The 15,590-nt window shown below is 36.1% G+C and overlaps 1 protein-coding gene across 1 annotated transcript in view; it reads left to right on the top strand.

The window, feature by feature from the left end:
- Positions 1-15,590, top strand: part of ATRNL1 (attractin like 1) — a 1,671,159-nt gene that overhangs the window by 299,248 nt on the left and 1,356,321 nt on the right. The window contains exon 8 of the mRNA XM_053692689.1: positions 655-910. Coding sequence (XP_053548664.1) covers positions 655-910 — 256 coding nt within the window. The remainder of the gene's footprint in view (positions 1-654; positions 911-15,590) is intronic.

The raw sequence follows: 15,590 nt of genomic DNA, 5'->3' as shown, positions 1-15,590 counted from the left end.
GACGTGAAGTTACCCTGGAGTGAGCACTGATTGGCTAAAAAGCAAATCTGTCAAAAGAACTGAAATAAGGGGGCAGTCTGCAGAGGCTTAGATTCAAGGTAATTACAGAGGTAAAAAGTGTATTTATATAACTGTGTTGGTTATGCAAAACTGGGGAATGGGTAATAAAGGGATTATCTATCTTTTTAAACAACAAAAATTCCGGTGTTAACTGTCCCTTTAATGCTATTACATACTCTGTGTATTATCCTTGCATTTGTTATGCTTATTTGTTTTGTTTTTGGACATCTAAGATCCATTCTATATTCTTTGCAATCTTATAAAGGGTGATTCACCTTCATGCTAACCATATGAAGATGGCATTTCATTCAAACCAAAACCAATTCTTGGTAGAAAGACTTTCTTTCCTTACAACCCTTAAAATGATTTTTAGGTTTCTATAAAGGTCAAATTGATCTGAAAGGCTGGTTAAACATACACACTCTAGAACATATAAAGCTTATGATTGCACTAAAAAAAATGAAAAATGCCAAGTTGTAAAGTATCTTGAACTTCATATGTTGATGCTTCATTCTAGTAAATGGCATAACGATAAATGGACTTTTAACTCAGTGTCTTAAAGATAATTGTTGTTTTGTCTCCTCCACTCCACAGGATGACATCTACATGTATGGCGGTAAAATTGAAACCATTGCTGGAAATGTAACAGATGAGCTTTGGATATTTAACATACCCAGTCAGTCTTGGAGCACTAGGACACCCAGTGTTTTGAACCATGGTCAGCACTATGCTGTAGAAGGACACTCTGCTCACATCATAGACCTGGACAACCGGGATATTGCCATGATCATCATTTTTGGATATTCGTCCGTATATGGCTACATCAGCAATGTGCAGGAATACTACATACGTAAGTATAGCTTCCCTGCGATTATACAGAATATTAGAAAAGTAAACATATCTATGGAGAGACACAAAGAAATTATAAAACGGTAATTGTTTTTAAACTGGAGTAGAATGGAGAAGTAGTCTGGTTAATTTAACAGAATGGTGTATATAGTATAATAGTATAGAAACTAGATCTGCCAGGTTACATGGACAAGTAATATAGGTCCCAGCTTCATGCAGGGCAGATTACATTGATTTATAAATATTCAACAAGTTGTTAAGCACAGAACAATGTAAATACAGAGGTTATAGTAAGATTACATAGCCATTATTACACCACCTCAGTAGGTAGAGAGATAGAAGGATGAAGTGGACTCTGCTTAAAACAGAGCTTACAATCTAAAGGAACTAATTACCTGCACAGTGAGTAAGAGAGATTCAGATGGAACTGGGTTATAGATAGTGGTATTTATTATTCCGATGGGGGAGGAAGGGATAACCATAAATAAAGACATGAGAATTTAATGGAAGTGATTTAAGATAGGGTTCAGTTTACTCTGCATTGAAATAGATGTTTTCTTAGTTTCTGTTTTAAGAGGTTGCTGCTTAAAGCAAGGCCAATTTAGGAAGAACTTTCTATGTATGAATGGCAGCATAACAAAGAGTTTATGTAAAGAGCCAACAAAGACATTTGTTGTGTAGTGGATGGTTTAATATTAGGGAATACGAGCAGAAATATACAGGGGGCTCTGAAAGCTAAGGGCGACACCATCATAACTGCTCTTAGGTTGAGTAAACTTTATGATGTTATATGTTTAACAACTGGAAGGTCTATGAGTTTGTTCATGTTCATATTATATTGTATATTCAAAAGGTAGACCAGGGTACACTTGTTTATTACATCAATAACCTTGGCTGGGTGAGCTGTCTTGGCATAATGTCTTATAGATCTATGCAGGAATCGCTTATTTATGTCTCTCTGCATCTGCACAGAGCTTTTGAAGGCATTGTAGGTCTGATGAGTGGAATAGTTCAGGTCAAATTTTCTTGAATGCCATTGAAATCCCCTGGCAGAGACTTGGACCTCAAATCATCATACATTTGGTCATTGCTGTCAAAGAGTAACATGAGTAATGTGTTGCAGCACTAACAGTCAATGGTTAAAATGCTCAACTTTTGTAAATGAGAAAATATTTCAGAGGAACCTGAGAAACCTATTACCTTATTTGAGCACATTTGTCTCGTGTGGACCTCATGCAAGACTCATGTAAAAGGGCTTACTGAATAAATCTCACAGCTCTGTGCATGATCTGCACACACCATGTAGTTCCATCAGATGACCCCAGACATGCAGGTTGTCATATCTGATTATTTGTGAAAAGATCAAAGCAGTAATTACTCAGAAGTGTTGTCCTGTGGCATTTAAATCATCAATGTCAGTTAACAGTGAAGTAAACAACTTTGGCTATTGATGTTCTTGTTTAAAAACATGTTTATTTCTTTAAAACAAATACTATTGTTTGGAGATATTAGACCTTAAAGGGACAGTCTACTTGAACATTTTTATTTTTTAAAAGGTTAAATAATCCATTATTACCCACTCCTCAGTTTTGCATAACCAACACTGTTATATTAATATACTTTTTATCTCTGTAATATCTTGTACCTAATCATCTGCAGCCTTCCCACTTATCTGAGTGCTTCTTTGCTGTTTACAAACTTGCATTTTTAGCCAATTAGTGCTGATTCCTGCATAACTCCACGGGAATGACTGAGCATAACATTATCTATATGGCACATAGGATCTAGCACAGTTTAGCTGTGAAAAGTTAATAAAATGCACTGAGATAAGAGGTGGCCTTCAAGGGCTTAGAAATCAGCATATGAGCCTACCTAGGTTTAGCCTTCAACAAAGAATACCAAGAGAACAAAGCAAATTTGATGATAAAAGTAAATTGGAAAGTTGGTTAAAATTACATGCCCTATCTGAATTGATGAAAGTTTAATTATGATTTTAGGGTTTTTGTTGTTGTCTGATAAAGCTATTTTGCTTGATTTTTGTAATTGTGCTGTTTTTGGTCCGAAGAGCTCATCATTTTAAGAGACTCTTCAGTTTAATTCTATTATCAAACTAACTTTGTTCACTTTATATCCTTTGTTTAAAAGAATACCTATATAAGCTTAGGAGCAGCAATGCACTACTGTGAGCTAGCTGGGGATATCTGGTTACACATGTATGACTTCTATCATTGGCTCATAAGATGTGTTCAGCTGTGTCCCAGTAGTACATTGCTGGTTAAAGGATCTTTAAATAAGTGACATTGCATGATCAACAAATGCATAATAAAAATATACAATAACACTTAGGCCATGATATTTAAAACATCATCATGCCCATCAGAAATTGCCTTTTTGGCCTTGCCAATCTTGAAGTCCGTGGGTCTGGCGATTTATAAAAAAAAGTGGGCTGAACCTTTCTGTTTTCCGACGAGTTGGGATGTGGCTCCAATAGGAAATAATAGGGATCGCAGCTTCAGCAAAAGTACACCCTCATCGCTACTGTGATGTTGGCCTTAGACTCCCAGAGAACCTGTTTTCACCCCCATTGTGGCCGCCTGAGAAGCATTGGGAAACACGTCCTCTGGCAGTTGTTCGAGAGAAGGTCTTGTCAGTCATCCTGGATGAATAAGTCAGCTATGTCTGACATCCCCAATCATAAGACCCAGTTGCAGGTTTGCATGAGTCAGCCGCCTACACCGAAAAGACCCCAAAGCTGATTACACAGCTTTATAAATGGGGGCCTAGTCTGACTTTTAAATGAGTAGTATTCTTTTTCCTGACAAGTTACTTCCATTTGTCCTCCCCCTGTATCATGTGACAGCCATCAGCCAATTACAAAATGAATATACATATACACTGTGAACTCTTGCACATGCTCAGTAGGAGCTGGTGCCTCAGAAAGTGTGCATATAAAAAGACTGTGCACATTTTTTATAATGGAAGTAAATTGGATTTTTTTAAAACAAAGATTTAAGTTTAACTTGTGTATCCGTTAACTATGTGCTCTTAATACCATGTAGCTCTATACATTCTTGTTAATCCCTTGGGTGCCATGAAAGGCATCCAGGAAGTTAACCCTAACTGCAACCTGCCAAAATATTGCAAACTGCTCCATATATCAACATTTGTCACTTTGCTATTTTCATACCAGAGCTAAAAACTCTATAGACTTGACATCTCCAACTACAATATTCTGGACATATTCTGGACACAAAATTGTGGGGAGTAATCTTGTGACAGTGAGACTACATTTAGGACCAGATTTACAGCCCAGGTGCCTGTAGGCACCAAAATCTGAAGCACCCCCTGCGCTCACTGTTCACCTATGTGCAGGCAACCTTAACTAAGATAGCAGTGGCAGTGAAATAACAGCACCGGATGTGCGGAGGAAGTCAGATGCCGCACATGTGTAATGCTCGCTGCAACTTTAAAGTTGGCACCATACATGTGCAGTGCTGTTATTTCACTGCAGGTGGTTATCTTAGTTAAAGGGACAGTCTACACCAGAATGTGTATTGTTTTAAAAGATAGCTAATCCTTTTATTACCCATCCCCCAGTTTTGCATAACCAACACAGTTATATTAATATATGTTTTACCTATGTGACTGCCTTGCATCTAAGCCTCTGCAGCCTGCCCCTTATCTCAGTGCTTTTGACAGACATACAGTTTAACTAATCAGTACAGACTCCTAAAAAACTCCATGGGAGTTAGCACAATGTTATCTATATGACACACATGAACTATTACTGTCCAACTGTGAAAAACTTTCAAAATGCTCTGAGCTAAAAGGTAGTTTTCAACGGTTTGAGCCTACCTAGGTTTAGCTTTTCAAAAATACCACCAGCAAATTTAAAGTTAAAAGTCAATTGGAAAGTTGTTTAAAATTACATGTCCTATCTAAATCATGAAAGTTTAATTTTGACTAGACTGTCCCTTTAACCCCTTAATGACAACTGACGTACCAGGTACGTCATGCAAAAACTAACTGTTAATGACAATAGACGTACCTGGTACGTCAGTTGTTTAACAGAGTGCTGGAAGTGATCACAATCACTTCCAGCAGCTCTGAGGGTATTGCAGTGATGCCTCGATATGGAGGCATCCTGCAATACCCCTTTACAAGCCTCCGATGCAGAGAGAGCCACTCTGTGGCCCTCTCTGCACCGGTAGCGATGGTGCAGATGGTGCCGTTGTCCGGGTGGGAGGAGGGAGGAGGGAGCGCGTGTGTGCACGATGCGTGCGTGTGTGCATGATGCGCGCGTGTGCACAGGGGCGTGCACGGGGGCACGGGTGCACGTGCACGTGCGCGCTTTAGCCACACTGACACCAATGAAGGAAGGAAGGAGAAAAAAAAGTGATTTTTTTTTTTTTTACATATAAAAGGATCTGGGAGGGGGAGGGGGTGGGGGTATTGTGAGGGGGCTGCTACACTACATAAATAATTAAAAATAAAAGTTATAAATAAAATTAAAATACTTTGGTTTGTGGGGCCAAACTGGGTACTGGCATACAGCTGCCAGTACCCAAGATGGCGGTAATTAGGTAGGGGAGAGGGTTAGAGAGCTGGAGGGGGGGATCAGGGGGGTTAGAGAGCTGGAGGGGGGGGGGATCGGGGAGGTTGGTGCTAAGGCAGGGGTCCATCACAACTAAAATATTTTATTATTTTTATTTAAAAAAAACAAAAAACTCTTATTTAGTACTGGCAGACTTTCTGCCAGTATTTAAGATGGCGGGAACAATTGTGGGGTGGGGGAGGGAAGAGAGCTGTTTGGGAGGGATCAGGGGGTGGGATGTGTCAGGTGGGAGGCTGATCTCTAAAATTAACCCTGCAAACTCCCTACAAGCTACCTAATTTAACCCCTTCACTGCTGGGCATAATTCACGTGTGGTGCGCAGCAGCATTTAGCGGCCTTCTAATTACCAAAAAGCAACGCCAAAGCCATATAAGTCTGCTATTTCTGAACAAAGGGGATCCCAGAGAAGCTTTTACAACAATTTCTGCCATAATAGCACAAGCTGTTTGTAAATAATTTCAGTGAGAAACCTAAAATTGTGAAAAATTTTAAGTTTTTTTTTTATTTGCTTGCATTTGGCGGTGAAATGGTGGCATAAAATATACCAAAATGGGCCTAGATCAATACTTGGGGTTGTCTACTACACTACACTAAAGCTAAAATTAACCCTACAAGCTCCCTAATTAACCCCTTCACTCCTGGGCATAAAACACGTGTGGTGCGCAGCGGCATTTAGCGGCCTTCTAATTACCAAAAAGCAACCACAAAGCCATATAAGTCTGTTATTTCTGAAAAAGGGGATCCCAGAGAAGCATTTACAACCATTTGTGCCATAATTGCAGAAGCTGTTTGTAAATAATTTCAGTGGGAAACCTAAAGTTTGTGACAAAATTTGTGAAAAAGTTTTTTTTAGTAAATTATAAGATATGATGAAAATAATGGTATCTTTAGAAAGTCCATTTAATGATGAGAAAAACGGTATATAATATGTGTGGGTACAATAAACGAGTAAGAGGAAAATTACAGCTAAACGCAAACACTGCAGAAATGTAAAAATAGCCATTGTCATTAAGGGTAAGAAAATTGAAAAATGGTCCGGTCATTAAGGGGTTAAGGTCACCAGCTTACTGGTAGTTATGATAGATAGAGACAGGCGCCCCTCTATGGAGGGTGGCTATAGGCACATGCATACTCTGCCTTATTATAAATCCGGCCCTGACTACAGTCAGATATGCTCTAATATGCAGACAAGTAAAATACACAATGTTCTACCCATAGTGTGATTTAAAATTAGAGTTAAATACATATTCTAGGTACAATTAATTTTACAATTGCATTATAAACCTGTCTGAAACATTTTAATCGGCAATAACTGTGTGGAAGGCAGGTTAACCAATGATATGTACAGCATAAGTTATCTAATTATAAAGATTTCTATTAGCGAGAAAATGTTAACAAGAATTCAGCCACTCAGGTTTAGACAGACGTACTGTAAATTTGTCAATATAACAGAATATATCTTACATATTGTGCTTTAATAGCTTAAAATGTGTTACGTTGACAATATTCCCTGGTGCTCCAGTGTACAATGCAGGAAGCGTTCAGCTCACAGGTTGCTAGGGAAGCTGCCTTTGCCCTTTCTTGCTGTGCTCAGAGTTATGGTTGCCAGCAAGCCCATAAATCTCCTGAGGGGAATTATATGGATGGTTTTACTAACTTGGATCATAAAGCTTTTTTTTTTCCGTTCTGGGTTAGTCCAGAGGGAAATTTATTTTGCTTTAGGTTAGTAATACCTCATAAAATTTCCAAGAAATTCAATGTGAGCCTCAAGGTGAATAGCTTACCTACCATGGGTGATTAACCCTCTCAGTTTTCAAATTATATGAAACAAAAACTGTCCATTTAACCAAAGGGAAAATGAGGACAAAAATGACATCAGTTTACTTCTACCAGATGATCTATGCATTATGCAAAAAATGATCAATCTTAAACTAGAGGAATAACATTTTTAACTTTGTTTTTAGATAAAATATTTGAAGTTTTTTTTTTTTTTTTTCCTGTTTACCTTTTAAAATGTATTCCTGCTTAAGGGAACAACAGAAAAGCAGTAAAGTAGCCCCGTGAGCAGAATAAATAGAAATTCATGGAAAAAATGGTACTTAGGGATTTGGGAATATTGTTGTAATGTCAGGTAGCAACTTAATTCAGTGTAAGAGTCAGAACAGATTTAAATTGCAATGAATCTTATTGAATTGAATGTTGCACAAATGACCTGCATAGCCTGTGCTTTATTTTATGCATCAAACACCTCTTTAAACAAGTGGTCATGTGTCCATCCCACTAACCTGTATGTTTACTAGTACACAAAGCAATTCCAGTGAGATGGAAAAAGCAAGCAGATCTGACAAAAAGTGATGAATAAATAGACAGCCATAAGGCAGAATGCAACACAATATTCACACTTAAAGGGACACTCAGATCAAATTAAACTAATGATTCAATTTTAAACAACTTTCCAATTTAAATTAAATAAATGTGCACAGTCTTTTTATATTTACACTTTTTGTGTCACCAGCTCCTTCTGAGCATGTGCAAGAATTCACAGAATATACATATATGCATTTGTGATTGGTTGATGGCTGTCACATGGTACAGGGGGAGTGGAAATATACATAACTGAAATTTGTTAGAAAAATTTTTACTGCTCATTTGAAGTTCACAATAATTTCTATTGTATTGTCTTGTTATCATTTAATTGTTGATTATGCAAATCTACTATATTTACTGGTCCTTTAAAGAGACTGTACTTTTAAAAGTTGCTTCCCCTTAAAGGGCATGAAATACAAATTTAAGTGTTACAAACAAATATATACAGATCCTACATGATTAACAATAAAGAAACTGCCTATTGAACATACATTAAAGAAACATGAAACACAAAATGTTTCTTCTAGAACATACAATTTTAAACAACTTTCCAATTTTTCTTCATTCTCTTGGTATCCTTTACTGAAAGAGCAGAAATACACTACTGGGAGCTTTCTGAATACATTCAGTGAGCCAATGATAAGGGGCCTACATGTGCATTTTTGCTCCTGAGCCTACCTACAGTAGGTATGTTTTTCAACAAAGGATACTGAGAAAACAAAGGAAATAAGATAATACAAGTAAATTTGAAAGTTGTTTAAAATTATATGTTCTATCTGAATCACAAAAGAAAATTGAGCTTTTTATGTCCCTTTAAAACAGAAGCCAGACCATATAACACAAGCAATTATATCTGAGTCTAGTTTTTAGCTAGAAATGTATCTAAACCATTTTTTAAATGTATCTTAGTAATTGGCATTCACTTCCTCCTTAGGCATAGAGTGCCACAATTTGCTCTTGCAGTGAAAAAATGTTTACGTTCCTGGAGATTAAATCTCCCGTACTCTATCCTTAAATTCTGACCTTAAACATTGTAAACTGCCCTCCTTTAAAGAAAAATAATGATTTTAGTGTCCCTAAAAACCAAGGGCTGATCAAGAGAAAATGGCAACATGCTCGGCTTTTATTTTATTTATTTTTCTTTGGGTCCTTGTGCTCTTCACGTGGGTGGATGCGCGCCTGATGCCCTACATACATCAGATCAGCGCCCTAATCATGCTACATACATTATTTATAAAACACTCTGCCGCCTACATCTTTTACATACTCACATTTATTTGCTTTCCAGCTATCATAATAATGTAAATTATTCAAATCTGCGACATTTTACTAATTATGCCTGTTTACCTTGGGGCTCGTTGGCTGTTTAAACATACTCCTGAGGTGTATTTGTTTTATTACTATGTTTTGTCGTAATCCAGATTTTAATGTGATTTTGTTTTAATGATTAACACTTTGGAATAGCAAAATGTTAGAGAGATGTAAGCTACAGATTATCATATTATAGCACAGAATAATGCACACAAAAACATACAGTATATGTATAGGTATATAGACCACATTTACATGTTTAAAAGATACTTTCATAGTTTATATTAAAGGTAGATTAAAAACAATTTTAAATTGAAACAAGTGTATTTTTAAATTAGATTCTTTTTTTAAAACATTATGGGCCAGATTACAAGGGGAGCGCTAAATATCACTTTCATGAAAGAGATATTTGCGCTCCACTGTGTAATATCAGTGCAGGCTAATATGCCCTGGTAACACAAGTTAACAGCGATGCGAACGCAAGCTTGTGTTCACATTTCTGGGAAGCATTGCGTTCATGAGAGCGCTCTTCCATAGACTCCAATGGGAGCCTTGTTCTGATGTCGTCACAGCAATGGGCAGCATTTGTAAATATATATGCATATGACTATATACATACAAAAAACTGATATTATAAGCATGCACAGTTATACTTATCCAATAGGAGGCACTATTAACAAGTAATACAGTGACTAATACACCACATATGCTAATGGATATTTGCACAAACCATATCCAATAATAATACAAATTACATATACAATAAATACTTATAACTCCTCAGATCGTAACAAAAGTTTTTACAACAATGATTTATATCAATGCCAAGCCCTTCAGTGGGATATCCGGAAGTGTCAAAATATATACAATGTTCGCGTTTTATGCGAGTATTATGATTATGTATCAAGTGTGACCCATAAAACATGCATATGTAGCTAGATATTCGCTACCTTTGTAAATAATTATTGTTAGTGTTAGTATACTTACGATTTGTGCCTTGATCGTGTTACATACTTCCCTACTCTGTCAGGGGAAGCGTGATGTTGGCTCCGCCTACCTGGGGTACCATGATAGGCTAACATCATCATGACATATGTTTGTAAACAAATAATTGATTTTACCCTGGCGTGTGTGATATTGTTAAACTGCACTTCTCACAGCCTGGATGACTAAGTGTAGAGATTTATGATTAGTAATTGTGTGCTGCACACGTACTTAGCTAGTGATCTCCCACAACAGAGTTAGTGATAGCAGTGTGGAACAGTGTTCAAAAACCCTAAGTTATATCTAAATTATGACTGGTGGGATTTGAATGAACAGGTAGCGTAGCCCTATTTATAGGTACAAACTGACAAACTTAATATGCCTGAGGAAACTGTGTTTACCAAGAAACGCGTTGCAATGTTTTAATTTGAATACTTGGATAACACAGTTTTTTTTATCAAGAGTGGTTTTTACATGATGTTTTTAAATTCAAATAAATGTATTTGATTTTTATCGAAGCACTCAGGATACTGTGTAAAGTCCTGAGTTCTGAGTCTACGCTTCCTTAAGTCACCCTCTCTCCACTTCATACATGGAAGATCCTGTGTTCCAGCAGTGCCGGAGTTCAGCTAGCTGGATTGCTGTAAAAGATCCAGCCTGCATCTGTTGGAATAATATCTCTAAATCTGAGTACCCTGTACGGATTTGTACTGTATTGAAGTTGCTGATCTGGCTATTACACACATGCGGCGCCTCTTTCGTTTTGACTATATACATATATGTTTATGTGTTAATATGTGTATATATTAACACATAAATATATATGTATATCAGCATATATATTTACTGGGAACATACAGTTCCCATAGACCGCTATGTAAAGGAACTTTAGACCCCAAAAACTGCCTAGTGAAGAAATTTTTTTTAAATTAATAACTATAATGCCTTCTAATTTGAGGACATTTGGGACACTTTAAGAAAATTAACCAGTGTTCTGATCTCTGGTTAATTTTCGAATCGTTAATTGGTACTGCGAGCTTGCGGTAGCAATAACCAGCCACTTGTAATGGCTGGTTAATTATTGCATGCATGCAAATGGAAAAATTTGGCCTTTGCAGGCGCACAATAATTTAGCACTCCACTTGTAATCTAGCCCTATATACATTTTACAAGAAATACAGAAGTAAAGTAACAGTTTAAAGGAATGTGAAAGTGCAACATTTATTAGCCGTGCATTTGTTTAGTTGCAAATGCACATTCATAATTGAAACATGGATATTCGTCTAGTTTTCAGTAAACAAATATCTGAACAAATTCAGAACAAAATTTAAAGAATAAGAATGATTTTTCCCCAAGTTTGTTTTGGCTGAATTTAGTTTGTGTAGGCATTTGTTCATAATACTCATTAAAGAAATTAATTTGTGAACTATATTATTTCACAATTTTTTCAATATGAAGCAATATATTGTATACAACCAATTAAAAAAAACAAATCTTATATAGCCTATATGTTTTATATTGCATTAACATTGTAGATGTCGCATTGACAAGTTACTAAAATACTGGCAATTTGGCAAAATATTCTCTGAGGGAAACAAAAGAGATGGTGAATGACTGGGACACTCCTGGAGCATACAACTGTACTTTAGCTCTAGTCAAAGTAAAATGTCTGAGCTTCCCCTAGTCTCCCATCTCCCTATGCTAGGTTAAGGCTTGATTTCACAAGCCTGTATGACTAAAATAAACATTTACTGCCTGACTAGCTGTCCCTAAAATCAATAATTAGCAATACTGTGGCAGGATTTAACAGGTGATGTTGGACACATGAATGTTCAGACTTTTTGTTCATCATTACAAACAATGGAACTAATATCAGCTCCTTCCCCCTTCCCTGCCCATTTTTATGGTGCCTAGCAAAGAACAAATACAACAAATGAACAACTCAATTTGTTCACGTATTCAACAAGCAAAAAAGACTCCAACAAAACTTCACCTAATTTAAAGGGACACTGAACCAAATTTTTTTTCTTTTGTGATTTAGATAGAGCATGCCATTTAAAGCAACTTTCTAATTTACTCCTATTATCACATTTTCTTCATTCTCTTGGTATCTTTATTTGAACAGCAAGAATGTAAGTTTAGATTCTGGCCCATTTTTGGTGAACAACCTGGGTTGTTCTTGCTGATTGGTGGATACATTCACCCACCAATAAACAAGTGCTGTGCAGGGTACTGAACCCAATTTTTTTGCTTAGATGCCTTCTTTTTCAAATAAAGATATGAAGAGAACAAAGGAAAATTGATAATTGGAGTAAATTAGAAAGTTGCTTAAAATTGCATGCTCTATCTGAATCACGAAAGAAAAAAAAAATTGGGTTCAGTGTCCCTTTAAAGGGACAGTCTACACCAGAATTTTTGTTGTTTAAAAAGATAGAAAATGCCTTTATTACCCTTTCCTCAGTTTTGCATAACCAACACAGTCATATTATTACACTTTTTATCTCTCTGATTAACGTGTATCTAAGCATCTTCTGACAGCTTCCTGATCACATGACATTTTATTTATTATCTATTGACTTCCATTTTAGCCAATTATTGCATTGTCTGACACAAGCTACGGGTGTGATTACAATGTTATCTATAAGGCTCACATGAACTAGCACTCCTCTGTTGTGAAAAGCAAATAAAAAAATATGTGATAAGAGGCGGCCTTCATGGACTAAGAAATTATCATATGAGCCTACCTAGGTTTAGCTTTCAACTAAGAATACCAAGAGAACAAAGCACATTTGATGATAAAAGTAAATTGGAAAGTGAATCATGAAAGTTTACTTTTGACTAGATTGTCCCTTTAAAGCCAATAACTTACAGGAGGAAAAATTGCTTGCAATCATCTTCACCAGAACCTTACCAATATATCACGCAAAGGGTTAAATTATAAGTGGCGCACTAACTGTTGTGCGTGAGCGATAAGAGGTTATTGTGGCTCATTGCCCGTCAGAAGTAGCATGTGTATGACAAGTTGAAAGTAAAACGCTTTCGCTCAAATGAAATTGAATTTAACTTGCGTCAGGATAGCGCAACTTCAGAGCTCTTATTAACTGTTAGGTTGCACAAAACATCAAAATAACATTTAAAAGTACAATTAGATTCATAATAACACTAAAGTAATAAGGGCTCAAAAAGGCATGCAAATTAATTAAACATAGAGATACATACATACATACACATGTTTAAATATATATATGTATATATTTGTGTACATATATATTTATGTATTTATATGTGTATTTATGTATGTACACATATAATATATACACATATTACACATATAAACACAGACATACTTATGTTTACATATATAGATTAGACATATATATATATATATATATAAATAAATATATATTAACATATACATATATATAAGCAATAGAGCTCTTTGCAGCCAAGTAGCTGAAAACATGTAAAATCATATTTATGCAATATTCATATTTAATAGTGTTTATTAACTGTGTATTTACTGTAAACAATATCACATTTGACCCCAAAAAACAATTATATATATATATATATATATATATATATATTAGTGCACTTGATAAAACTCGGTCAGGTTTATGCGACTTTTTGGGTGTTAGTTACCCCCCCCCCCCCCCCCACTTTCTGTGAGGGTCATGATATTCAAAGTATGGCTTTTTGCATGCATCCAGTTAGCACAAGAGCAAACACTTTTTATTTTCAACTTGTAAAATGCGCGCTACTCGACGCACGCAAAAAACATACTTCTAGCAGAGTTAAACAACGAGTCGAAGTGATAAATAGAGCTCAATTTGTAATCTAGCCAAAAATCAGAAATAAAGCTTCAATAGTATAAACAATTACTCACCCAGGACTTCCAACTCTGTGAACTACCATCCAATGTGAAAATCATCTCCGGGAGGCTAGTGCACTTATTGGGTTAAGGCCCTGTTTGTTCATTCCCCTGGTGAAGTTATCCAGCATAAATGGGGCACCAATGTCCTCTACAACCAAATATAATTCCAAAAGTCCCAGTTTAAAGTTCAGATCTGGCATTCCAGACTAGTAAAACAAAGCAAGTTCCATCTAATGGCTGTATAAACCAATTATAAAAGTAACTAGTAGTAGCTGTTAAGAAAATATGCCATACACTGATGGGCGACCATAGCCCTCACAAATATGCAAAAACAAAGAAAAATTACAATTTGATTAAAGGCATGTTTAAAAACCAGAATACAAAAAACAAACATGAAACGTCTCTGCATGTAGGCAGCAGGATCTTACATTTTGGATAACAGTAAATCATAGATCCTAGAGCACACATCGAAGTTCATTGCTTTACAAACCTTAAAGGGACAGTCAAACCTAGGAGGTTCATATGCTAATTTCCTAGACCTTGAAGGCCGCCTCTAATCTAAATGCATTTTGATAGTATTTCACCACTAGAGGGCATTAGTTCACCTGTTTCATATAGTTAACATTGAGCTCATGCACGTGAATTTACCATGGAGACAGCTCTGATTGGCTAAAATGCAAGTTTGTCAAAAGAACTGAAATAAGGGGGCAGTCTGCTGAAGCTTAGATACAAGGTAATTACAGAGGTAAAACATGTATTATTATAACAGTGTTGGTTATGAAAAACTGGGGAATGCGTAATAAATGGATTATCTATCTTTTAAAACAACAAAAATTCTGGTGTTGACTGTCCCTTTAATTGAAAAAACAATGACCAGTCAATTTAAGGGACTAATTAAACTTCTGGTTAACCAGATGTTTAATACATATACATTACAAAAAAAAAAAAAGAAATAAACATTGGGGAAACAGATTTGTATATAAAAATATACAATAGCAAGTCTCATAGATTATTCTAATGCCAATGATTCATAACATTATATTGCTTATTAAAAACAGCGGGAGGCAGAGTTTTTAAGGTACAGATCCAATAGGTTTCACATTGCTTAATTAACCTATTTCCACTCCTTCTGGGAGTGAAAACCTGCTGTATTATTCACGTTGATAAATAAAGTGTTATACTACATAATACGTGCTCTGATTTGGCATAACAGATGACATATGTTCCTTGATAGCGTATTTTCCTGGTAGTCCTGCCTACGTATTGAGACTTACATTTTACACATGAAATAAAGTAAACCACACGTTCAGACATTTCTGTATTTTGTAAATTTTACCCATATTGTAAGACTCAAACTTATCAATAAACAGCATCTGATTTAGCACCCATTGCTGTGCCACATCTCTGCATATAGGGCTTGATTACAAGTGGAGTGCTAATTTAACATGTGCCCGTAAAAGGGCAAATTTTGCCGTTTATGGGCGCAGTCATTACAAGTGGCTGGTTAATGCTCCTGCAAGCTCGCAGTTT

Source organism: Bombina bombina, chromosome 9 (assembly GCF_027579735.1).
Source record: "Bombina bombina isolate aBomBom1 chromosome 9, aBomBom1.pri, whole genome shotgun sequence".
Lineage (NCBI taxonomy): Eukaryota > Metazoa > Chordata > Amphibia > Anura > Bombinatoridae > Bombina > Bombina bombina.
This window is presented reverse-complemented; position numbering and strand designations above follow the sequence as displayed.